At 38.0% G+C, this 25,859-nt stretch overlaps 1 protein-coding gene across 2 annotated transcripts in view; it reads right to left on the bottom strand.

Moving 5' to 3' along the window:
• LOC311290966 (uncharacterized protein) overlaps window positions 1-25,635 on the bottom strand; it is a 77,508-nt gene extending 51,873 nt beyond the window's left edge. For both annotated transcript variants that reach the window (XM_084409785.1, XM_084409786.1), the window contains exons 1-2: window positions 25,109-25,635; window positions 15,212-15,529 (exon numbers count right to left, since the gene is read on the bottom strand). In XM_084409785.1, the coding sequence (XP_084265911.1) occupies window positions 15,212-15,529; window positions 25,109-25,336 (546 nt within the window). In that variant the 5' untranslated portion in view covers window positions 25,337-25,635. The remainder of the gene's footprint in view (window positions 1-15,211; window positions 15,530-25,108) is intronic.
• Between the last annotated feature and the right edge of the window lie 224 nt (window positions 25,636-25,859).

The raw sequence follows: 25,859 nt of genomic DNA, 5'->3' as shown, positions 1-25,859 counted from the left end.
CAGAATAACAAGAACAATAGAACAGACAGCATTATATTATCATAGCATTTATCAAATCAGTGAGCCGGCTAAGTGACCATCTAAATGTTTCATCTGGATCTTATCAGTAGGCTCGTTTCCATTAGATTTGCAGAATTTTTTTGCGATTTTTTTCTAAATGTCGACAAAAAACTATTGCGAAATGTCTGCGTTTCCATTAACCGATGTTATGCGACTTAAACTTCATTTTTTCCTCTCGCGATAAGTAAGTAATTCCAAAAATCATGGCAACGGACGTTGGTAGGTTTATATATCCCAGCCACTGCACTGGCCATTATTATTACATATGTGTGTTATCCAATCATTAATGGCAAGGAAAGACCCTTATACTTGAGAACGGCACATTTGAGGAGTTTCTGGGTGTTTTTCACTCATATATGCTTCGAGGTCTTCATTGTGGCATTTATTTGAGGTTTAGAATCCAGTATTCCTGTAATTCTTTTGTCTTTTATGAATTTAATAAAGGGGGGGGGGGGGGGATCAGAAAATTCAACTGGAAATAAATACTTGTTTAGAAAATATTAAGCACGATTTAAAAAATCTTTGTAATGCCCAGTGCCCTAATATAGATGGTATTAAATGTAGCACTGCATTTATTGGACAACACAGTTTCCTTTCATTCTGCCCTGAGATTGACAGCACTCTGATCCAATGGCGTTGGGCATTGTCATGTTGACTGTAAATCTAGCCCAATGATGTTGGGGGGGCACCAGGGGAGCCAATCCCCCCCCCCCCAGACACGCCCCTGCATCAGGTGACCTGTAAATGCACAAAAACTGTTTCCATTGCAATTTTGCGAAATATTTCTTTTTCGAATTGTGTTTCCATTGGACGTATTTTCAATTCGCAATTTCAATTTGCGCAATTTGAGGGGTAATGGAAACGCAGCTATTGTCTTATTAACCTTTATATGTGTGAATGGTCACTTACATGTAAAAAGCCAGAACGCCATTTTACGGTAATTTACCGGGAGTGCTGTGTGAAAGGGGCTAGTGAATCATTCAGTCAAGAGATTCGTTCAGAAAACACTGATTAATCCAGTAATGAAACTAGTGAAGTATTTATGAGTGAAACATTGAAACAGATTTAATTAACTCTGGTTGATTAAACATTTTAAATAGACTGCAGCATTTAACATTTTGTCATAACTTCTAGTATATTACATGTTTGTTGGTCTGTTCAGAATCGTAGGAGAATCATGATCTCTATTTAAAACAAATCAAAAAAATCATGATTCTCAATTTATCCAAATTCGTGCAGCTCTAATATACAATTAAATTATGAAGGTGAGAAGAGAACGAGACCAGCTGCTTTATACAAACACCCTCTTCAATCCAATTTGCAAACAAATGAGAGAACAATGTCCCAGCGTCCCCCAACTCTACTGTCCCAAGGCTAGGGTCTTATCTTCAGCACATTCGCGAATGAATGTTAATGGAATTAACACAGCATGTCGATCAGTCAAAGCGTGTTTGTATGTAAGTCGTTTTAAGATGCATACAGAGAGACTTCTGGAGAACAGTGCAACGAGAGATGAAGGCAGCACATGAGAGAAAGACACAATGGCCTTTAAACAATTGCACAGTATACATTAGACTATCTGCGTGAATGCACAGGTATGTGGTTGAAGTCAACAGAGAAGGAGAAAGACAGAAGAATCTCTCTCTCTCTCTCTCTCTTTCTCTCTCTCTCTCCCTGTGGTAAATGAGTTTCTCTGGTTCCCAGGCATCAGGAATGTCCAGGTAACTGAGTGCTGAAACTCTCCAAAATACAACATGACATAATGGAAGGGGATCAGTTTACAGCTCACCCTGGAGACACACTCTCTCATACTCTCACACACACACATAAATAATCACAAAACAGAGCGCATTCATCATATTACACGATACAGAAACACTGATGGAAATTTACAGGAAACAGTTGATATATATTCCCATGTTTAATTTAGTTGGCTCTTCATCAGCATGTCTGTGATCTACTTAAACAAAATGAGTATGTACTAGTATGAAGCCAACATTACACACTAAAGCTATATGAATAACTGTACCGACTATGAAACCACATCAACACAGCCTCTAAAATTCTCTCACAGCTCACAGATCCATAATTTCAGGACAAACCTAATTCATTTTAATACATTTTCTTCTGATGAATTGCGACTAAAACATTTCCACAGAAACATACGGGTGGATTTTCTTTCATTCGGATTCAATCTTCTGGATTGGAATTGACGTGGAGTCATGGATAAATTGCTTTTCACGTGTTTAATTGATGGATGGGACCCATAAACCCAGGCAGGGATCATGTCTGGACATGCCCACTCCATTTAACCAGGCATATCCGCTTCAGGTGCATTCAATTGCCCATGTTAAAGCTCGGGATTACAGGTTTCAATGAAAGAAGAAAGGAGGGAAGAATTTAAAATCTAGACTAGGCAGCTGAAAGGTTTTAGGTTTTAAATGAAGGTTAAGGCGGCATTTATTTGATCAAAAATACAGTAAAAATAGTAATATTGTGAAATATTATTACAAAATCATTTGAAAGAAAGAAATCATTCTAATATGATGATTTGCTGCTTAAGAAACATTTTTTATTATTATCTTACTATCAATATCTTACTATTTTGTGGAAACCATTGTGCATTTTTTTCAGGATTCTTTGATGAATATAAAGTTTTTAAAAAAATCAGCATTTATTTGAAATATAATTTGTTGTAACATTAGAAATGTTTTTATTTTCACTTTTTTGATCAATTTAATGTGTCCTTGCAGAATATATATATATATATATATATATATATATATATATATATATATATATATATATACACATAAAATCAAAAAAGGCTGCATCTGAAATCGAATATAGTAGGAAAAAACAGTATGTGACAAAAGAAGTAATTAACAGTACTCATAAAAGCGTATGCAAAAAGTACCCGAATGACCTGCTACTTCCAGCGAGATTCTGGACACTTTAATATCCCATAATATTTTTTTGTACTGTTTTAAATACATCGTTGTCATGTTAATGCACCCTCAGTCATTTCATTGACCCATTAACTTAACCCTAGGTCACTCAGAGAAACTTTCCCTGTAATAAGCGAAAGAAAAGTTTGTTAAAACTGTCAGCTAAATGCCATATTACTAAAATTAGTATCCTAGTTGATAAAGGCTGTGGTCCTCTAATCAAATCTGCTCTGAGGTTTGACCTTATCTGTGGTGATAAATGAGGTGGAGGGTCACTAATGAACAAAGTGTGCAACGTCAGGCTTCCTATAGGAGAACCGATAGCCCAGTAACCATATTGTAATCACTTTGAATAATAATTAAAAAATATAAACATGCTCAATCAAGAAATGATGTTGAGTAACTACAACCCACAACTACTGCTCATGAACACAAACCCCAGAGTATTGCTGGGACAGTGATAAATTGCTTCAAATATCTCAGAGGCTACAAATCCAATCTTCATCAGATAACCTTCAGGACTTGAGTATCACACTCGCTTAAATTCAGCAACATGCAGGGAATTAAACACACACCAACTGCACTGTGAGAAAATAACCTGTAGAAAAATGGATAATGTCCTGGCATGAAATTACCATTAGCTTTTCCGTTACGTTTACAGACATTTCCTTCAACCCAAAAACACAGTACAATAAAATATGTAATTCCAAATATGGGTATAAATCTGTGAAAAATCCATACAGAAGATTTTTTTCATATTAACACAGTATATTGGACTGCATTTTTTGCATTTAAAGATACAATACATGCACGAAAATAGCGTGTTTTTGCTCCCACTCAAAAATGAGCATTTACAACACGGTATATTAAATGTTCTATGGGGTATTTTGAGCTGAAATTATTCTGAGGACACCTGAGACTTGTAAAAATGGGCATAATAGGACCCCTTTAAGATATTGATTTAGTACCTGTTGTTAAGTAAGCTTGATTCATAATGCTTCCCGCCTGTGCGCTCTCTAATCTGTCCGCTGATCTCACAGTTGCTGCCGCCTTCGTTGTTCTGACGTTATTAACAAACATTTAGAAAATTGATTATTTAAAATTTGTGAATTGATTCGAATTGGTAGAAGATAGAATCGTGATTCACATGTGAATCGATTTGTGTGTGTATTGTAATGGATACTATTTTAGGATATAAATTACTGTGATTGCAATGTTGGTCATAAAATAAAATGATTACAATTAAGGGCTGCATGATATTGATGAAAAATGCGATATGTGATAATAATGCGATATTCGATATGCGATACGATAATGCTTAAAGTGAGTAAAATAAATTTAAACTATCTTTAAAATATATTAAAAATTATATAACCTACATGCGTGTTTCACATTCTTTTTGTGACAAGAAAACATCCCTTCAACTTCTGAAAGTGAACATCAGTGTTTTACTGAAGTGTTATTTTAACATCAGTGTAAACCACGGGGTTTAGGGTTTCAGGTTTAGAGTTATTTAACAACAGAAACTGAATAATCAAATGTAAAAATAAAACACAGCTTAGTTTTCACTGTATGAATTAACTATACTGATTCTTATTAAAGCTACAAAAGTTATTCAGCCAAGAGTGAGTGATTTTCCCTTTGTCTTTTGTTCATGACCCCAGTTATTGCAAGCCTTTGCAAAATGCATATTGCGATATATACATTTGCGATGTTTCGATATATTGTGCAGCCCTAATTACAATGTTGGTCATGCTGCCTTTGAATGGGGATTAAACAAATATCTGAGCTTTAGATAGAAGTAATGACCTCAGACACTGAAGACGATGATTCCCAAACTTCCGACCTAGAGTTCACACACATCAACTTCCTCTGCACATCCATTCATCCCGATCATAGACGCCCTCCTCTCGTCTTTTCTTGTCACAACGGAAGAAAGGGAGAATGATGATCTCATTTACTGTGCGACCACATGAAGGCCAACAGCTTCAATCACGGCACCATTAATCAGGAAACACTAAACAATGGCGGAGACACAATGCGTTACAGTATGACAACACAGTTAAACGGTGAAACACAGTGTGTGGGTCATCACTCAGGAACCGACACTTACAGCGTGAACGGAGAGGCTGGGAAGATCAGAAAGTGAGCGGAGGAGAAGAGAAGGGAAGAAAGCCAGAGAGAGAACAGCTCACCTTTCCTCATAATAACTGTGCTCACCTGTTTGTCTCCTCACCTGAGGCTGTGGGATCCTGATACCATCCCTCCCTCCATAAACCACAAAGATGGACAGATAATACTGTTCTTTCACCACCTTGATGCCCACAGAAATCCATTCACTCCCTCTCCCTGAACCTTCAGCCCTGCCCTGAAACTGATCCAGACAGCCTTTTTCCCTCCACGATTTTCTCACACTCTTTAAACAGACCGACATATACTCATACACACTCACACACTTCAATGCATCTGTGCATACAAGAAAATGCATTAACTTCAGTACATTATTGCTTTGTTCTAAGTGTTATTAGTTTTGTGTTTGGAATTTTAACTTTTTTATATCAGCGATATATTATTATATAGCTAGCGCCATGCTCTCAGGGTTTCCCAATTCAGGGGTTCACGATGTTGATAAAAAAGCTAATAATTACTTGAATGTGAAATTAAAATTAATTAGATAACTGTGATATACGCCACTGTATTCAGCATCTCAGAGCAGCTTGGTTCACAGTAAACACAGCGAACTCCATCTCTGCATGCGCTGTGAGTTTTGGGAATGCATCATCTGCTATGTTTACTTCTTTTACATATTCGCATAATTCCAACATTTTTGTGCACTGAAGTTTACTGCATTTTAGCAGTATTCAGCTGAATTAGACCTTGAAGATTTGAAACACATGAAAGGAAAGAATTTAAAGGGGTCATATGATGCTCTTTAATGTTTTCCTTTAGTGTGTAATGTATCTGTTTGTGCATGTACAGGTGAAACTCGAAAAATTAGAATATCGTGCATAAGTTCATTTATTTCAGTAATTCAACTTAAAAGGCAAAACTAATATAATATATCATTACATGCAAAGTGAGATATTTCAAGCCTTCATTTGTTATAATTTTGATGATTATGGCTTACAGCTAATGAAAACCCCACACTCTAAAAAATGCTGAGTTGTTTCAACCCAACTTTGGGTCAAATATGGCAAAATTTTAAATTACATTTTTAACCCAACGTTTGGGTTTGTCCATATTTGACCCACAATTGGGTTAAAACAACCCACCATTTTTTAGAGTGCAAATTCAAAATCTCAGAAATGTAGAAAATTTTCATAAACTGTAAGCCATTATCATCAAAATTATAACATATAAAGGCTTGAAATATCTCACTTTGCATGTAATGAGTTTATATAATATATTAGTTTCACCTTATTCAAATAAGGTGCATGATATTCAAATTTTTCGAGTTTCACCTGTACATGATCTGCAATGTTCCCACGTTACAAAGTCTACGTCACAATGTCCATAATGTTAGCATATAATGTTATGTTAGCACCAAAACCATATGCAAACAAAGAAGGCAACCATTTCAGTGAATTGTAGTGTCGTCATGTCGTGGAAACGCTGTGTGTTTGGAAACCCCTCTTGCTTTCAGAGGTTACACTAGGTACAGCACATTTCACAGAGGACAGCTCTCTGAACCTCAGAGAGTACAACATAGACGATATACAAATAATATTTTCTCAAATTTTGTTGGCTAAACCTTAGGTTTTTTCCCATTCCTCTGAGCTACCTTTCCATTATTTTTCTATGTATGCATGCACTTGAAGAGTAGGGCTGGGCAAAAAAATCGATTTTTCGATTAATCGTTTTTTAAAATGTTGTCGATTCAAAATCGATTCTCAAACGCCAAGAATCGATTTTTTTTCTATCTTTATTTATCTATTACCCAATAATTCGTTTTCCTCCACTGTTCATATAGGCTTGCAAACTCAATTTTATTGCTAATGCTGTGAGATTTTATGTTAGTTTTATCTAAATCATAAAATAACCTCAATTAGTGCTGCACGTTTCGCTATCGCGATGTCAAGCCTATACGCAATTAGGCTATATGACGCAAAATGCTGCGATTTTGTATGAAATAAACAAATTTGGGCTTTTAACGCAATGCAGCATCTGTTAATTTTTTGTCATCCTTTGGCTAGTGTTACATGATCCCGCTCTTATTCATGCAAATGCTTTTAAACCATTCATGGTTTAAACATGCCTGTGAATGTCCTGACTGTGACACAGAAAAACTTGCGATGATATCGTGCGTGCGTACAAGACAGCCCAGAATAGAGTTATCTTTCGCGCTTGAATGAACAATAAAACACACAATAATGCCAAAATGTCTTTTTGTTGAGTATTTTCATAACATAAGAGCAGTCTTTTGATGAACGTGAAGAGTTATGACTCGTGAGAGAACGAGGCGCGTGTGAGAACGAGGCGCGTGTGAGATCCGCGTCTCTGTCAACAGCGGCTGGTCTTAAAGGGACAGTACACACTAGCCACCAGGGCTCCAGACTAACTTTTTTTATTAGGAGCGCTGTAGCCCCTGACTTAAAATTTTAGGAGCGCAAACAGAAAATTTAGGGGCACACCTTAAATCACCTTACAATGCAATTATTCACATTTTCCCCCAAAATAACTGTATTACTGACAAATGCTTTGATAATAAATAGACTTAACGTACAGAAATTACAATGTTTAGTTTAATTTGAAGTTCACAGGGCTCCAGACTAACATTTGAAGGCAGTGGCACTAAGTTCTACAGAACGTATTTGGTAGCACTGTGGGATGACAAAGAAAGCACTGAGCTTAATTTGAGGTGTATAGATAAAGTTAACTTTAATTATTATCATTCATAATGTCTTAATATTAATTCAAAAGCAAAATGAGTGTCAAAATAGATATTAGGGAGTGAAAATAGCATCCTCTGCAGCTATGTTTACAATGGTAATTTAATCTTTTTTTTTTTCTACTTCTTGAAACTTTTAGTTTTATAAATAGGGACAATCTTTAAAGGATGAACACTGGGTATTGTTCAAAACATTTGATACCAATGCCGATACCAATACCTTGATTTCGATACCGGTTCCTGACCTGAACGATACTTTTTTTGATACCAATTTTATGAAATACATTTTAACAACATTACATAACACATTACCTCAAAAAAAACTTTGGTTTTATTTTTTCAGTTTGACTCATGCTCCTTAGCCAGTACACAAAGGAACACATTTTTTTTATAAAGACCTCATGCTCACCAAAGCTGAATTTGTTTGATCAAAAATACAGTAAAACTTTTAACATTGTGAAATAGTATTACAATTTAAAATCTTAAATGTAATTTATTCCTGTGATGTCAAAGCTGAATTTTCAAAATCATTACTTCAGTGTCACATGATCCTATTTTGGAAACTATGATACATTTTTTTCATGATTATTTGATGAATAAAAATTTCAAAAGAACAGCATTTATTTGAAACAGAAAACTTTTGTAACATTACACATGTTTTATGGTCATTTTTGATCACTTTAATGCATCCTTACTGAAAAAAAATTCTGAATAACCGACACATTTTTGAACGGCAGTGTACATTCAGTAGGTCATTACTGCAATATAAACACTGTCAGAGTGAACAACAAGGTATCTCTTAATTTACCAGTCGAAGACGGAGCATCTATCTGCTCTTATGTTTACTCCGTGCACTGTCAAGGGTTTCATATCTGTCGTGGTCTTTGCAGCAATTATTTTACCGCAAATACTGCATCGCGCGCTGTTGTCATCGAGCCCGGAGAAATGTAGCCACACTTTTGATCAACCTTTCCATGTATTGTGTGTGTGTGCGCGCTCGCGCCTGAGTCATATGAGTATGTGCGTGGACAGTTTGTGTGCGCCCGCGCGTCTCATATTAGTAGGCTATGTAAGAAGCTCTGCGCTGTCTATTATTGGTTCGAACTATTAAACGGTCTATGAAGCAGAATGAGTAGCGCAGTTTTTTCCACTTTCATTTTGTTTTGATTTATTAACATGTTACGGCATACTCTATGCTTGAGGCTGAGATTGTGTCTAACTAGCATATTGTGTTTAAACTGCGAAGTGCCTGCACTGTCTACAAACTTCGTTTCCCCCGCAGTTCTGGGGTAGCGACAGCAACATTCGCAGCTCATGGAGTGCACCTTACAGTACCTCAACCAGCTGAATTCTCGTAGCCAGTCTTCCCGAAAATGGTGGGTTCGGGCCTTTATCACCTAATTAAACCTCTGACTCTGAATCATCATCCGACTGTGTCTGTCCGTGACATTGATATTTGTCTCCGTCTCCTTCCCACGGACGTTTACGCGCGCTCGATTATCTCTAGGACCCTCCCCCTCCACACATTAGCCAGTTACAGCGGCCATTGCCTATTCTTCTCACACTCATTGGCCTGCCACACATTCCGGATTCATTGACGTGCCGCTTCCACGTTTAACGTAAAACAAGAAAAAAAAAGACTGGTCGCACATGTGCGACTGGATGTAAAATTCAGTCGCACATTCTTAAATTTTGGTCGCAAAATGCGACCATTTGGTCGCAGTCTGGAGCCCTGGCCACTAATTATCTCTGTCGTTAAAGTTAATCAAAGAATAAAGGGAACAGAGAAAAACACTCACTGCTCTTGACTAAAGAACTTTTTAAACTTTGATTAGTCTATATATAATTTATAATTATTGCAGCACAGACTGTTTGATAACTTTATACAATTTATGTATATGGCCTAGCTGTTAGACAGGAAGGGCACAGATAAAAATTATATGCAATGTTTTTATGGGTTTATGTGAGGATTGTTAACCTGTTTGATCAAGACATGCGACTGTTCTGACTTGTCCAATTTTCAGCATAAATTTTTCATCTTGCATCAAAATCCTGTCTATTCATTGTATGCATTTGAAATATAGAGTTGGGCTCTGTTTTAATGTACCCAAGTGTACCTAAAATAAAAAGTTTAATATACAGGTTTGTGGCTCTTAATTTCTTTTTATTAATTAAACACTTGAAAACTTAAGTTCACTTTTCTTTTCTTTTCTTTTTCTTTTTTTAATAAATATAGGATTTGTATTAAATATTCATTGAGTCGAATCGAAATCTAATTCAGAATCGAAATCGAAAAATCGAATCGAGAATCGAAATCAAAAATCGAATCGAGAATCGAAATCGAATCGATTTGAGAGCTTGCGAATCGAAATCGAATCGAATTGTAACATCTGAATCGATACCCAGCCCTATTGAAGAGCATGTTTGACTGTTGCACCTGCGTCTCGCTCTGCTGTGCTTTTGTTTATGCTCGTAAAGCTGCTTCGCCAAGCGCACACTTGCTGTGTTGCCATGTCCACTTATTTTAGGCATTTTTGGGCTTGTTACTTTTTCCATATTAATAGGTGAAGTGACAACTTAGTACAGTTGGAGTGTGTACATGGTCTTTAGCCAGTGTCATAGTTCTTTGAACGAGAAAAGTCAGCTGTTAATCTAGTCGAAATGCTTGCGCAACAGGGGTCACCATGGATGCTCAAGCATTTCGACTAGATTAACAGCTGACTTTTCTCGTTCAAAGAACTATGACACTGGCTAAAGACCATTTACTAGTTATGCCCCAGAAACCATTCCAAAAAGGTTGTTCAAAAACTTCTAAAATACCTCCTAAATTCTAAGACAACATCACATACATCCTTTGCAGAGAAGGAAATCCCATTATGTATTGTTCAAAGATACAATGAGTGAACCATGAGAAATGTTCCATTCCATTTAATAACACATCATTGATGAAAAATACTTTAACATAATTAAAAACGGTCTGTTTTACCCAAATATTATTATTTGGGTGTGCTGTGCCTGTGTATTTTTATGTTTGTTGCCATACATTAATTTCTATGGAAGAAACCCGTTACACTAGCTTGGAAATCCAGACCCAAATCTGAAAGATTAATGGTCTGGCAGCGACTAATGAAAATCGACCAGCTCGAGGGGCGGCACCAAGCATGCATTTGAAAATCTCAATGCACGCAATTGGATAACACTACGACCAATCACAACAAGCCCCATACGCTTAGCTACCAGCGGAGATAACTGGGAGATTAGACTATCCAGTTGGAAAAACACCAAAAACGCCCTTCTTGCAAAGGAACGATTTGAGCGGCGTCTTCTGTTCCTCTTTTAGATAAAAAGCCAAGTCTAACTCGTTCATTGTAGCGGCCAAAGCCGTTTCAAACAACTGGTGTTCATCCATAGCCATCTTGCAATGTTTACTAATGACTTCGACGTCACAGCGCTGTCGTCATCTGTTTAGTTCGGCTCTGGCCCGCCTATATCAGATAACCCGATGTGATTGGTGCAGCTCGGATACAAGGGCATATTTAATGAGCATCATTACTCGACGCCAGAGTAAACTCGCTGAGCAAATTCAACTTTTGCTCTCGCGAGAACTCTGGATTTCCAGGGTAGCGTTCCACTGGGTTCACCACCTCAAAGCGACTGGCTGGCACTCTGCGTTTTTCGACTCTCTTTTGCAATAAGTTGTGCATTTCTTACATTTTTTATGCTTGCATTAGCTTAGCAACACACTAACACCATACTGAATTTAACCATAAGTCTAGTCTCCAGCTATTTACATGATGAGCTCTAACTGAAGTCGCATTGGGTTCGTGAGTCACTTTGAATATAAGCGTCTGCCAAACGCATAATTGTATGATGCAAAGATTTAGTACAATAGTTGGTATGTAGAGTGATGTTATACATTGGCCACTTGTGAGGCTCATTTCAGGATGCTAAGAGTCAGAGAACAGCCCAGTTCAGGCAACAATATATATGTGGCGAGCAGGACGAGTGGTGTGATTACTAATGAGCAACACGTGTGAGACGCACCGGTCTCGTATCTCTCACGGAAGAGCGGCGACAGTGAAGGATGAGAGAGACCAGGCCTGGATTTATGTTTTATTTTGTTATACGTGACAGCAGTCGTCCGTGAGGGGCTGCTGTCTTTACTTTCATTTTGTATTTGTCTATTTATTTAGTTATTAAAGTCTTTAAATGTTCCCGTCTCCATCTTCCCGCAACAATGAACTGCGTTACAATATATATATTTAAAAAAAAATAGCAAACCCTACTTGTACCATCCTATTAGTCTCCTAGAGCTGGCAAGTGATTCTGGGGCCTGAAGCTGGTTGTAATGCAGACAGTAATTACAGCAAGAGTATATTGTAATGTTTTACATGAGAGAGATGTGGGTCATGAGACTCATCTTTCTTTTATTGGGGGTTTCTGTGACTCATCGAAGAGTTTGATATCCACAACCCCTCCCTTGAGATTCTGATCATAAGATTAGCATTATGTGTGATGACTTAGCATAGTGACTAGACTTTCATGATCTCAACCACAAGACAAATAAAAGAGTTGGTTTTCTTCTTGGGGCCTAGGGCATCTCTCTTTTATGTTTAGGTTTGTATGAAGTTATATCATAAAAAAAACACACCAGTATTAAATCACGGTGGCCTAATTAAAGATTAGTTTTTAAATAAAAAATGAATGGCCTATTTGTAGTGATGGTCTCTGCTCTGTTACTAAAAACATGTGATGTCAATACGTCTGAAAAATAAGAGAGAATAAATATGTTTCATATGAGAAAGAGCAAGGAAAAAGACATTTTATAGTCAAGACAATGATCACAGAGGAAATAAACACAAATTGAAGAGGAGTGGAGAAATAAACAAGCTGTAATTTTATGATGTTCAGGTTTGACTTAACCAATCGAAAACCAATTCTGTGGTTCACGAGACTGCAACCAAACTACTTTCATTGGCAGCAAGATTGCGATTGTGATGTTCCTGTTGTGAATGTAATATTCAGGAACAAATTCAGACAAAATAAGACCAAATTATTTATTTTTGCTCCATCAATGAAAATCGTTTGGTTACAATGCTGGTATGGATCGGTGTGTGGTGAACACAGACAAGCGGAGAAACACTGAAGCAACCGAGTGCCGTTATATGAAATATCAGCCGCCTTATTAAATTATAGGACCATGAACAACTCCCATTATGTTACAAAGACATTCTTATCTTCAGCCACCACTACACCAATATATAAAATTAAAAGGAAATGTAGTGCTGCAATCTTTCACCCTCATCTTTTTCTCTCACACACACTCTATCAATCCACTCTAATCAATAAGTGCGTCATCAGTTTAAAGACTAAGGCTGGAGAAAGCCAAACACTAACCGCAGAACTCAGGGTTCAGTAAGATCCCTGGCACAGCATGTCTACGATCTCGCCAGCCAGCATTAATGCCTCCATATGCTCAGCGTAATGCCCCTGAGGTCAGATCAAGGTTAAATGAAAACTTCCCTATAAGCAAGTTAAGGAAACAGCTTATATAGCTTTAAGGAAACCACTTTTAGGCTGCAATCCAAATTTACTGTAAATAGATGGAGGCAAACAAATGCTTCTATACAACACTTCTAGTGCATCTACTTTCTCTCAAAGGGTTATTTTGCTCAAAAAAGGAAATTCTGTCATCATTTACAGATAGTATATATTCTCTTGTCATTCCAAACCCAGAAGTCTTTCGTTTATCTTGAAAAACTAGGGCTGTCAAGTGATTACATTATTAAATCTGATTAATTACATGATGTGGCAATTAATTAATCGCATATCAAATTTGGCTGAGAAACTACAGCCTTTTTTTTTATTCAACATAGAATTTATAACACGTAAAATTTTAGGCTTAAATGGCCATGAGACCATTAGGGTGAGTATAAAATGATGACAGAATTTTCATTTTTTTCGGGGAACTATACCTTTAATGGGTTTTTTATTAATATGGAAATATGAAATCATTTTCAAATCATTATGAAATTAAACTGTAAATAAGAAACTAAACCTGCCACTAGGTTGCAATAAATGTCTAAATGAGTAAGTAATTCATTCATTCGATTCATTCAGGAATTAAGTAAATGGCTCTCTTTATGAATGGGCCATTGAATCATTGGTTGACCCGACTGATTTGCTCAAAACGTGGACTTACTTACAAACAAAACTGATGTACAACAGTTCTGTTCTGGCTTTACAGGTAATATTGGCAAAATTTAGCAAAAGCAGGCAGTATTGTGTTTAAAATATAACAATATTTACTTCTTAGCCAGCTATTTGGGACAAAAACAGCACTCGTGTGATATTGATAAACGCGCCAATAATTTTAATGCATACTTTTTTCCCATTACTAATTAATTAAATTAATGCATTAAATGACAGCCCTGGCAAAAACACAAATGAAGATACTTTTAATGAAACCTTAAAGATATCTGTCCCTCCTATTAAGTCTGTTACACCAAAACTTTGACACTTAGAAAAGGATCGTAAAGACATTGTAAAAGAAATCCATTTAAATCAAGCGATTTAATTCAAAACTCTTCTGAAGAGTCTTTACGAACTTTTTGAAGCATCAAAGTTTTAGTGTAATGGACTTTCAATGGAGGGAGAGAAATCTCTCAAATATTATTAAAAATATCTTTAGAAGATGAACAAAAGTCTTCTGGATTTAGAAGGACATGAGGATGAGCAAAGGACAGAATGCTATTCCTTTAACATACAGACAACAAACACTAAATAAGATATTATTAGGTTTGATTTCAAAGAAAAGTGTAAATACTGTGCCTCTGCTATAAAAAAAGTTGGCATTGGCATTGGCATTTACACCTTTATTTCGATTTATAAATTGTTTTTTTCTCCATTATCAGCATATTTAATAAAAAAAAAACATTGGCTCAACTAATGGAGTGAGTTTTGGAGGCAGTACTATGTATTTTTCAACCATTGGCAGATAGAGGAGTGATCTGGAAACTTTTTCAGCCTTATTTTTTCTATCTTTGTAAATGACATGGTTCACCTTCAAGAACTTGCATGATAAGGGCAGCAGAGGTGATGTCTTTGCAGCTGAGACTGTTTAATGGTGACATGACAGCTGCCCTTTAGAAAAATATCCCCCCGATATGTTCAAACACGCACTACTGTCTGTATAAAAGATCAGAAAAACCTGCACATCATCCAAGTGTCTTCAGCAATATTAGGCTTCGATAAAACATGATCTCTATTCTCATTTCAGCGGTGTTTGTTAAACTGATAAATAAGTTGTACTCACTGGCCATGCATATTTAAATGGGATAACAATCCGTCCATTTCGGCTGTCACTTCCCTCATTTCCATGGTGATGTAAGGTGTGGGAGTTTCCACCCAGGACAGGTGTGCTGCCAGTGCCGTATGTACAGGGGCCGGTTGGTGAAACCCGCGCCTGGTACTCCTTTAGACAGGCCTTGAAGAAGGTGTCACACTGATCAGCTGATGAGCAGCGCTGCCCCCCGCTGGCCTGGAGGTCACAGCACTGACCACTCTGTAGAAAGCCCTGAGGGTTCAGCCACTGTCGAATCTCCACCTCAAATTTGCCAACCGCACACACAACCTACGGGAGATCAAAACAGCAAAGGTTAAATAAACAGTAAATCTGAAGTGACAGAGTACATGAAGTCATTATATTTAGAATTTCAATTCTCTCATGATACGATGATATCAGTTTAATGTTGCACATCTAACTTTTTTGTGTTTTTTTTAGTTTATGTTAATAAATTGAAGGTGCCATGTGCGATATTTCAACCGAGGGGAACACACATTACAACCCAAGTTTGTCGAGGCTCTTTGAAGGGATAGTTCGCCCAAAAATGATATTTAAATATGAAATGAGATTTACTCACCCTCAAGCCGTTCGAGATGCATATGTCAATTTTTTTTCAGACGAACACATTTTCAGTTATTTTAGAAAATGTTCAGTGGTTATAATGTGAAGCTATGGGGTCCACCTCGTTCAAGTCCCAAAATGTGCATGCATCCTTCACAAAAGTAATCCATCCGGCTCCAGGCGGATAAACGAAGGCCTTCTGAGGGAAATCCGTGCAGTTTTGTTGTAAAAATATACATATTTAAAACTTTATAAACGAAAATAACGGGCTTCCGGTAGCGGTCGACGCACATTCACGGAGATGGATGCTGGCAAAGGACGTAGGACATAGCGTAGGAAGCGTCGTGACGTAGAACGAACGTAGAGTTTTGTTTTGCTCTGCTCTCTGGCTGCGCTGTCACGTTCGTTCTACGTCACAACGGAAGGATGTGAAGGATGCATGCCCATTTTGGGACTTAAACGAGGTGGATCCCATTGCTTCACATTATAACCACTGAAAGATCTAAGCCATTTTCTAAAATAAATGAAAATGTGTTCGTCTGAAAAAAGATTGACATATGCATCTCGAACGGCTTGAGGGTGAGTAAATCATGGGTTAAATATCATTTTTGGGCGAACTATCCCTTTAAAGCCCTGAGTATTCTTCGGTGCGCACTGTCTGCGTGCAGTCTAATTTTTATGCTTTATGCGATGCGAGTACACACAGCGCATGTGCAAATGACTTGAGCGTGTTTGAATCTCCTCCATTCCATTCCATTCCATGTTTATTTATATAGCATATCTAAAAAAACAAGGTTTACAAAGTGCTGAACAAGGGATAACAACATAAAAGCACAAATAAAACACATAAATCAACATACAATCACACAGTTCTCATGCTGGGGTAAACAAGCCTGGGAATACAAATGAGTTTTTTGACGCGATTTAAAAGATTCGAGGGTTGGGGCCAATTTGACCTGTGGAGGAAGCTTATTCCACAGTTTAGGGGCTGCAGCTGAAAAAGCGCGGTCACCCCAGGTTTTTAACCTGGTTTTTGGAGCGACCAGCCGAAGTTGATCAATAGACTTAAGTGACCGTGAGGGGGTATAAACTTGTACAAGGTCTGAGATGTAGCGAGGAGCCAAACCATTTAGTGATTTAAAAACAAACAAAAAGATCTTAAGATGTATTCTAAAATGGATCGGGAGCCAATGTAGAGAGGCCAGGACTGGTGTTATGTGTTCATGCTTGCGAGTTCTGGTTAACAGGCGTGTGGCCGAGTTTTGTACTAACTGTAAGCGTGAAAGAGAGGTTTGGTTTACGCCAATGTAAAGTGCAGTACAGTAGTCTAAACGAGTTGAAATAAAAGCATGAATCACATGCTCAAAGTGCTTAAGAGATAAGACAGGTTTAATTTTAGATAAAAGCCTCAAGTGATAGAAACTGGTTTTAACAACTTTATTTATCTGTTTATTTATCAAGTTTAAAAACATTGTCTATTTTGACACCCAAATTTGTGACTATGGGTTTCACATATTGTTGCAGGTAGCCCAGCCCCAGGTCAATGGGAAGAATATCATCGGCCCGATTGGGTCCAAACAAAATGAGCTCAGTTTTATCTTCATTTAGATTTAAAAAGATAGAACCCATCCAGATTGAAAAATCTCAAAAATTCCATGTACATCTAAAAAAGACTGCAACTGTAGAAGAACAGTCTTCTCTAAAACTTTTGAGATGAAAGGAAGCTTCGAGATAGGTCTATAATTGGATAAAACTGAGGAATCCAAATTTCTTTGCTTCTTTGAGGTATGTTGGAACATCACCTGCTGCCAAACTACTGTTTATAATTTTTTGAACAATTGGGCCAATGGTCTCCCAGGCTTCCTTAAAGAGTCAAGGGAGCATAATGTCAGTGGGCAATATGAGGGTTTTAGTTTCATAATGATTTCAGTGAGATTCACAAGTGACACAGGTTCAAACTGGTTGAGGACAGTTGAGTAAGTGCTAACTATGAAAGGGTCAAGAGCGGGGGATGCGATATGGGCTCTAATAGTGACAACCTTGTCTAAAAAGTCTAAACAGATTTCAAATGAAGCTTCCAAGCTGGAAGATTGTGGAGAGTTCAATAAAGAATCAATAGTTTTAAAAAGGACTCGAGGTTTATAAAAATTTTGGGAGATAATGTCAGAAAAATATCTGTTTGAGCCATGGCTCAGATTTAGATCTGAGGCACCTGAGCAACAGAGTTTAGAATGTCGGCACAGTTTGAAAGGAAGGATGAAAGAAGTTGTTCTGTGTCAAGGTTAGCTAGAGAAGTACTATCATACTGGGTAATATTAATAAAAGCAGAAGTAAATTGAGCAGCAGTTGAGGGCTTAAACACACGACACAGGCGGGCAGTTTGAGACTATGAGAGGGCAGAGAAAAATCAAATAGGACAGGCATGTGATCAGAAAAACAGCATTATGTACTTGAATATTAGAAATAGGCAACCCATAAGATAAAACAAGATCTAACGTGTGGCCATATTCCTGTGTCGGTCCAGTCACATGTTTGTGAAAGATTAAAAGCTTCAATCATATCTAAAAAGTCTCTAGCAAGTGGTTTTAAAGGACAGCAGACATGTATGTTAAAATTAAAATCTTGTCATAATCTGTCATGATACCAGCCAGAAAATCAGAAAAGTCTTCTATAAAATGTTTGTTATATTTATGCGGAACCTTTATCCTCAACCACCAACATTGTGCAGCATCCACCTGGATAATGTGACGGCAGCCATTTTGTGCCAGAACGCCAAGAAAACAGCAGCTTATTGATGGAGAGGAGACAGAGTGATGAAGCCAATCGGTATATGGGGATGATTAGGAGCAAATTTGGCCAGGATTACACCGCTTCTATAGACTGGGTAAACCCAGCCTGATCTGCCGGCGATATGATTTCGCCCTGCAGCTCAGGCTGGAAACCTGTACATTTATCTATCCTGCTTACGTTACAAATTTGCGGGAACCAATCACAAACTGGCTTATCCACCTGGTGCGCTATTGGCGGGTTTAATCCAATCCAATTCCAGAGCCGTTACGGCTCTGTCCAATTCCTTTTAACCTCTCGACGATGCTCAATGGCTTCTTTTTAGCAAACAAATCACTCGGGTGGGTGTAAATACCACTAACTTTCATGTTTTTTTTGCACAACCTGCAAAAATCGCTCGATTCCATTGCTGCTTCTGCAAACCACTGATCAACACGTTTGGTTACACATGCCGGGAGTTTTCACGTCGCTCTGCAAAGTACGTCACCTGGATCGTTGGTCTGATTGGTTGAAGGACCATCCAATTGCGTACAGTCATTTGAACTATGCCCGTTGATCACGGTCCACTCCCCAGATCAATGTTCGATCTTAAAAGATTGAGTTTGGTCTGGTGATAGCCAGACTACCGCTTTGAAGGACATCCTGGGATTTTTAATGACCACAGAGAGTCAGGACCTTGGATTAACATCACAGCCGAAGGACTGTGCTTTTTTTGACCCACACAGACCACAGGTGAGCGCCCCCTGCTGGCCTCACTAACACGTCTTCCAGAAGCAACCTGGTTTTCCCAGGAAGACTCCCATCCAGGTACTGACCACACTCTCAGAAGAAAAGGTTCTAAATAGAACCCTAAAGTGTTCTATCAGGCGCTTCATATATGGAACACCTAAAAGGTTCCATATAGAACCCTTTTTAGGGGTCCAATCAAAAGAACCCTTTAGGGTTCTTCGTAGCCAGGAAAAAGGTTCTATATAGAACCTTTTAGGGGTTCTCATGGGGCTCAAAGTCCTTTAGTCCAAAGGACAAGTCCAAACTTTAGTGGGCAACTAGTCTTAGGTACAGGGTAAAGGCTGCTTGCAATGAGACCCAATGTCCCAGCTGCTCTTTTCCATACCATTAAAACTTTATCTGCGTTATGCAATTTATAAGCTAGCCTATATGACAGTAGAAAATCCTTCCCTCCATTACAGCTCTCAAATCTCCCTGAAGTTTACACACAGATTTGATGTCAGTGATATCAAACATTACATTTTATGCAACACTTATTTGACTTGTCTCACTACATTTACGTTTAATGTGTTTTTAATGTAATTCCTGGAGCATGACAGTACTCGTTCCCCATTCACTTATGATACAGAGGAGAGCATAGAGCATTCTAGCTAAATTTAGAATAACAGAGTGTGTGAAAATCATGATTTTTTTGGGTGAACTAACCATTTAAGACAGGAGACTGAAAAGCACTCAACAGCATTACCACAAAATCCAAACAAAACAAAAGCACTGTGGTTGCATGAACACAGATGAACTTGCTCTGAGTAATGCTCAAAGGCCCTGCTGGTTTGGACTGAGTAAAATATGCGAATTCAAAATAAAACATGACATTCAAATCTGTTACAGATGTATTCATTTCAGTATACAATGACGTTTCCTTGACATCTAACAACCTTTAAACAACACAAACACGATCCTCATGAGACCCCATCCATCCAGACAGTTAATGACTCTAGTAGTCTTTGTATCCAAAGGCAGACAGAAGGAAAAGACGATAACATTGGTTCAAAGCAAATCCCCTGTGTCTAAACGGACAGTCCTCTTCTGAACTATAATCACCCTCTTCATCTGCATGCTCACTTAACTTCATTATCTCCATCTTCTCCCCTCAGGTTATTTACCTCCTCATGTCTTGCCTCTCTCTCACGCTTTCTCTCCTTAATCCCTTGTGTTAGTTACTTCCTACTCTTCATCCCCTTGTCCTCTTTCTTCCATTCTTTTTTTATTTCAATACCCCTCCTTTCTTTTCTCTCCATCTCTCCCCAAGGGGGGGGGGACATTTACACACCAGCTCCTACCGTGTCATTCTTTTTTTCCTCTCTTTTTCACCTGGGAACAGATCAGTCCTTCTCTCATTATTGTGTTCAGACCATCCTTTGTTCCTTTATTCAGTCTTTTTGTCTTAAAGAGGAGAGAATGCACACACACACACATGAACCATCACTGAACTTACTTAAGCTGGACTATGACGCGATTTTCTTCTAGAAACAAACTTTGTTGCATTTTTTTCCTGTTATCAATGTAAAGCTGCTTTGAAACAATCTGTATTTTAAAAAGCGCTATATAAATAAAGGCGACTTGACTTGACATTCACACACACTGTTGTAAAACTCTGCAGAGGGGCAGAAGAAAGTCATGAATGGGTATTTTAGACCTCAGCTTATATAGAGTATATTTTAGACCAGTGCATGATGTCTTTGCCATATGCAAATACAAGAAAAAACAGAAGCATCACACACTCTTTCCCACACAAACAAACACACACACACTGATTCTCCTGTGAATACGACATTCCAAGCGGGGTCAGACAGTAAGACTCAGTGGTGCCTTTCCTCTCCCCGTGACCCTACGTTTGAGCCGGACCGCTGAATGGCTGTACTGTCCTCCCATTGTTCCATCAAGGCATGTTGTCCCATTCCTGCTCCTAAAACATGGACACATCAAACACTCGGCAGATAGACCACCGGCCATCACTCTCCATCTCTCTTTCTTCCTCTCCCTCGATCCTCTGCCAGGGTCATTCCCAACATACCTGTATTTCAGCAGTCTCTCTTGTGGAGCTGCATCACGGGGCTCATTACCGAGACATTAAAACCCCTCAGAGACTCAAGCTGAACTTCTGCTGTCCAACATCAGAGACAAAGACATGCTGCGATTCAAAATGAGAATAATACTGCCCATTTCTGAGGGGACAACTACATTTGACAGACTGGGATTGCCCAGCTGTTACTGTATTATCAGCATCTAACAGTACAAACGCATTTCTGATTTAGTCGCTTAACCAGGAATTATTCTCGATTTCTCTTTTTAATACTTCCCACAATGCATGAATGTCTGTACTGTTAAAATGGCTATCCTCCAACTACTAATGGACTTAACCGCTAAAGTCCACAGTCTGAGTACAAGACGTTATATCTAACACAGCACTGCAGAACACACCTGGTCTATCTGACACACTACTGTCATGCATATTTAGGCCATCATTTCTGCACATATTCTGCAGGCTCAACAGATCATTATTTTTCAGCTGGCCCAGTTGGGTCATTAGTTCTTTACATTACTTTAACTGGCAACAAATACAATAAACGGCATGCAAGTAACTTGCAAATAAACATTTGCAAGTTATAGCAACATATTTATATATGCGTCAGAAAAAATATGCGTCTTTCTGTTTATAGGAAAACAGCTATAGGATAACTCGTTCATTCATAAGCACAATTTTTTTCTGGAAACAATGGCATGAGGTATGCGAGATTATAATAATTTTCTTTAATGCACACTACCGTTCTCCATTTTGAGGATTTTATTTAAAGAAATTAATATTTAAATTCAAATGCACAAAAAAAAAATCAAAAGTGACAGTAAAAACATTTACAATGTTATAAAAATGCTGTTCTTTTGAACTTTTTATTAATCAAAGAATCCTGAAAAAATAATGATCATGTTTTCCATATTAAGCAGAAGAATTGTTTTCAACATTTATAATAATAATAAAATAAAAAATATGGTTCTGAGCATCAAATCAGCATGATTTGTGAAAAATCATATGACAGACTGAAGTAATGGCTACTTAAACTTTGCCATCACAGAAACACATTTTTAAATATATTAAAATCGAGTAAATCTACTTTTGAATGGTAGTGTAATGAATATTCATAGTACTATCACAAGTCATTCCTGCAATTTTGCCAAAGCCAGCTATAACTAATTTAACCCTACGACATATAGGCTACATACAATATGTGACATATTTAAATTTGCAGAAATCAAATTGAACAACAAAGTTCAAATAGACAAAACCCAAATGTTTGCAAGGCATAAAAGCACTTAATCATGATTGTTGAACATAAAAAGAAGTGAAAGCGCAGTAGTGGCCTGGAGAGGTCAAGTGACATTTCCTTCAATGACCTCAGGCCACTGACTGGGCCATCCTTATTGTTGAGCCCTGTTATTTATAGCCCAACCAACCGTAGATTTCTTTCCTTTCTCGTCTACCTTCTTTACTTTGAAGCACATCTGATCCAAGAACCATCAAAGCATTCAAAAACCAAAGCTCTCCTATTGCAAAAACTGCAGAACAAAAATATTAGTGTTTTTCACACGCCCTCAGTGTCAGGACAGGTATGTTCACCCGCCAGAACACACATGCCGTTTCTGAGCTCAAAGGGTTTTCATACGCAGGATCTGCCCTCCACAGCAGGCGAGGTGTCAGACCAACAACCCCAGCCGAGACCTCAAAGCCTGGAATAACAGGTGCTGCGCTTGGATGTGTAGCATTGGGAGTCGATTCAGAAATGATGTACCTTGTTTTTATTAACCCAACCCAAAATAATAATTAGAAATGGCCAAATTGCCCCTCCAATATTTGATAATGCTGCTCTGCTGCATCCCATTATTCACCGACCGCTCTGTTGACAAAAAGTTCAAAAAGTTTAATTATTTTTATGCTGATCTACCTCAGCGGTCGTCAATGTCAAAATGATGGCCAATTAAATCAAAGAAGGCGGAGCTTACTGAGTGCGATTTAGTTTTTACAATGAAAGAGGGCGTGGTAAGATGCTAAACATTTAAAATTTGACAACTACAATAGATATTTTTAAAGACCCACAGTAATATGAACTACTCAACTTTTTTAATGGAATTTCACCATTTTGAATTGAAAATATGCCATCATTTACATAATACATGTCATTCATAACTCAATGGGATGAGACATATGACATATTTTTCACATATTGTTGAGCCTTTTTGACATATTTTGGCGTTAGACATACAAATAAGAGCGAATGTGTCCATTTTTTAAATAAAATATAATTTTCAAAGAGTTTAAATGGATTACTTCACAACTATAGGCTATGTTAGAAGTTAGAACTTCTTTTGCCATTCTTATTTCCTTTATTTCAAGACATCAAGACATGGTTATGGCTTTGATGCTAATTCTTTTTAAACAGAGTAGGCTTCTTTTTTCAAACCATAAGAGAGATTCATATTTTGAAAAAGTGATGATATGTATTCTCTAAATACAGCTAAGCCATTCGGGTAGTACAAATGGATCATCAGCATAATTACAGTCACTGAATGTTTTCTGGGAATGCAAACAAAAGCAAAATCACATAACCACAAAGAGACCCATTTCTCTTTATAAAAATCTCCATAGCCACTACTTCACTGCCTGATATAAACATAATGAAATTAACAATAAGCCTCGCTCTAAACAGAAAAACACTGCAATGTCCTCATTTATATACTGGAGCAAAATGATGCGTTCTTGTACAAATAAGCCAGTGCACCAGGGTACATTTCACTCACAAATATGCTGAGCCTTGTTTTTCATTTCTCTATTACAGAGCAAATAGTATTAAAGACAAAGCTTTGCAACAACAAATTCCAGTGTGCGTCAGATATATTGTTGGCTATAAACCAAAGCTGAGCATGAGAATGAAATATCTGCATGAAAAATGAGACAACACGCCCAAAAGAGCGACAAGTGCAGCGAGCAACAAAGAAAGATGGAACAACAGGTGGCTGCAAACGGTAATGCCACAGCATTGGGTCGAAAATTAACCATGGTTTTACTATAGGCTACTAAATAAAATAAAATAAAAAACATGGTTACTATAGCTAGACCATGGTAACCACAAATTAACCATGGTTTGCCTCACTAACAATAGTTTAACCATGGTATTTATGGTAAAACTGTGGTTAAATGGTATTGATCCGCCAAAAAAACATTACTACACTTGTACTTCAGTAAACACCTATTTAATTTTCGTTAGGAGTTTGACACCGCTATTTCAGGGTCAACCCTTCCAAATTTTGGTAAAGAAAGATATATAATCGCTTTTAATATAATTTTAACAATCACAAAAGTTTAGTCAGAAATCGCTAAATGTGTCAAAAGGAGGTAACCATAGCAACAGCTAAGCGATCGGTGTCAGTGCATCGACAAAAATAATAATAATAATAACTGTAATTATTTATCACGTTATTACGGGTTTGCATAACACACACAAAACAAAATTATCACAAAAATCGTTTTAGATGAACCTCAACCGACTGCGCCCAGAAAATAACTGACAGAAACTGTTTTGAAAAGTTGAGCTCCCTGAAAATCACTTGTGTGGTGTGAATCTCCTGTACACACCTCTACAGTAAGACCAACACTGCACTGAAGCTCTCACAACCGTGGAAAAAAAAGTCAACGGAGGTTAAACGGTGGCTGAAAATAGCGCGTAATCGGCGGATTACCTGCGGCTGCAGCGCGAGCGAGAGCAGGAGAATCGCGGTCCAGTGCTGTCCGTGCACTACATCCCTTATCATCGCCCTTACAGCACTCCTTCTGCCCGTCCTCGAGCTCTCCCAGGAGTGCCAACTCTTTCTGTCTCTATCCATTCTCATTGCAGACATTTGCGCACTTGGTCTGTGCGTGCGCAACAGCCTTTCCCTGTTTGGTGACGCTCTCTTCACACTGTCCATCTGTCCATTATGAAGACAGCGTGAGAACGAGCAAAATAAAGGTGGCAAATGAGATGCACAGGTAAATGATGAAACCACTGAGGTCTTTCTACACTCCGCGCGCGCGCCTCCTCCTTCTCCTCGAGCTCTTCCTCCTCTTTCCACCTGCTGCGGTTAAGAAGCTTTGAATGTTCGACCTGCTGGTCTACTGACTTGATATTTCATCCCATTTACTTTCCCACTCAATGAAAGCTGCAATTTTACCCTCACGTCAACCGGACAGGCTGTTCTGTGCGCGTGCAGAGCGCGAGACTCACTGCGCATCACCGTGGGAAGCACTGGTGGTTAAAGTTGCCAGGAGAGGGTGTGTCCTCCGCATGGGAAAATCCGTCACCTGTCTCCAACTTCAAAATCATATCCGCACATTTGTCTTTAACAAACTGAATTAGATCAGTAAAATTGTTGACGTGCAATGTCAAGAGTGATGCTGTTACTTTCACAACTTGTAACACTTATAGAAATTGCTCGAATTTATTGTGGTAAC

Source organism: Rutilus rutilus (genome assembly GCF_951802725.1).
Source record: "Rutilus rutilus genome assembly, chromosome: 5".
NCBI lineage: Eukaryota > Metazoa > Chordata > Actinopteri > Cypriniformes > Leuciscidae > Rutilus > Rutilus rutilus.
This window is presented reverse-complemented; position numbering and strand designations above follow the sequence as displayed.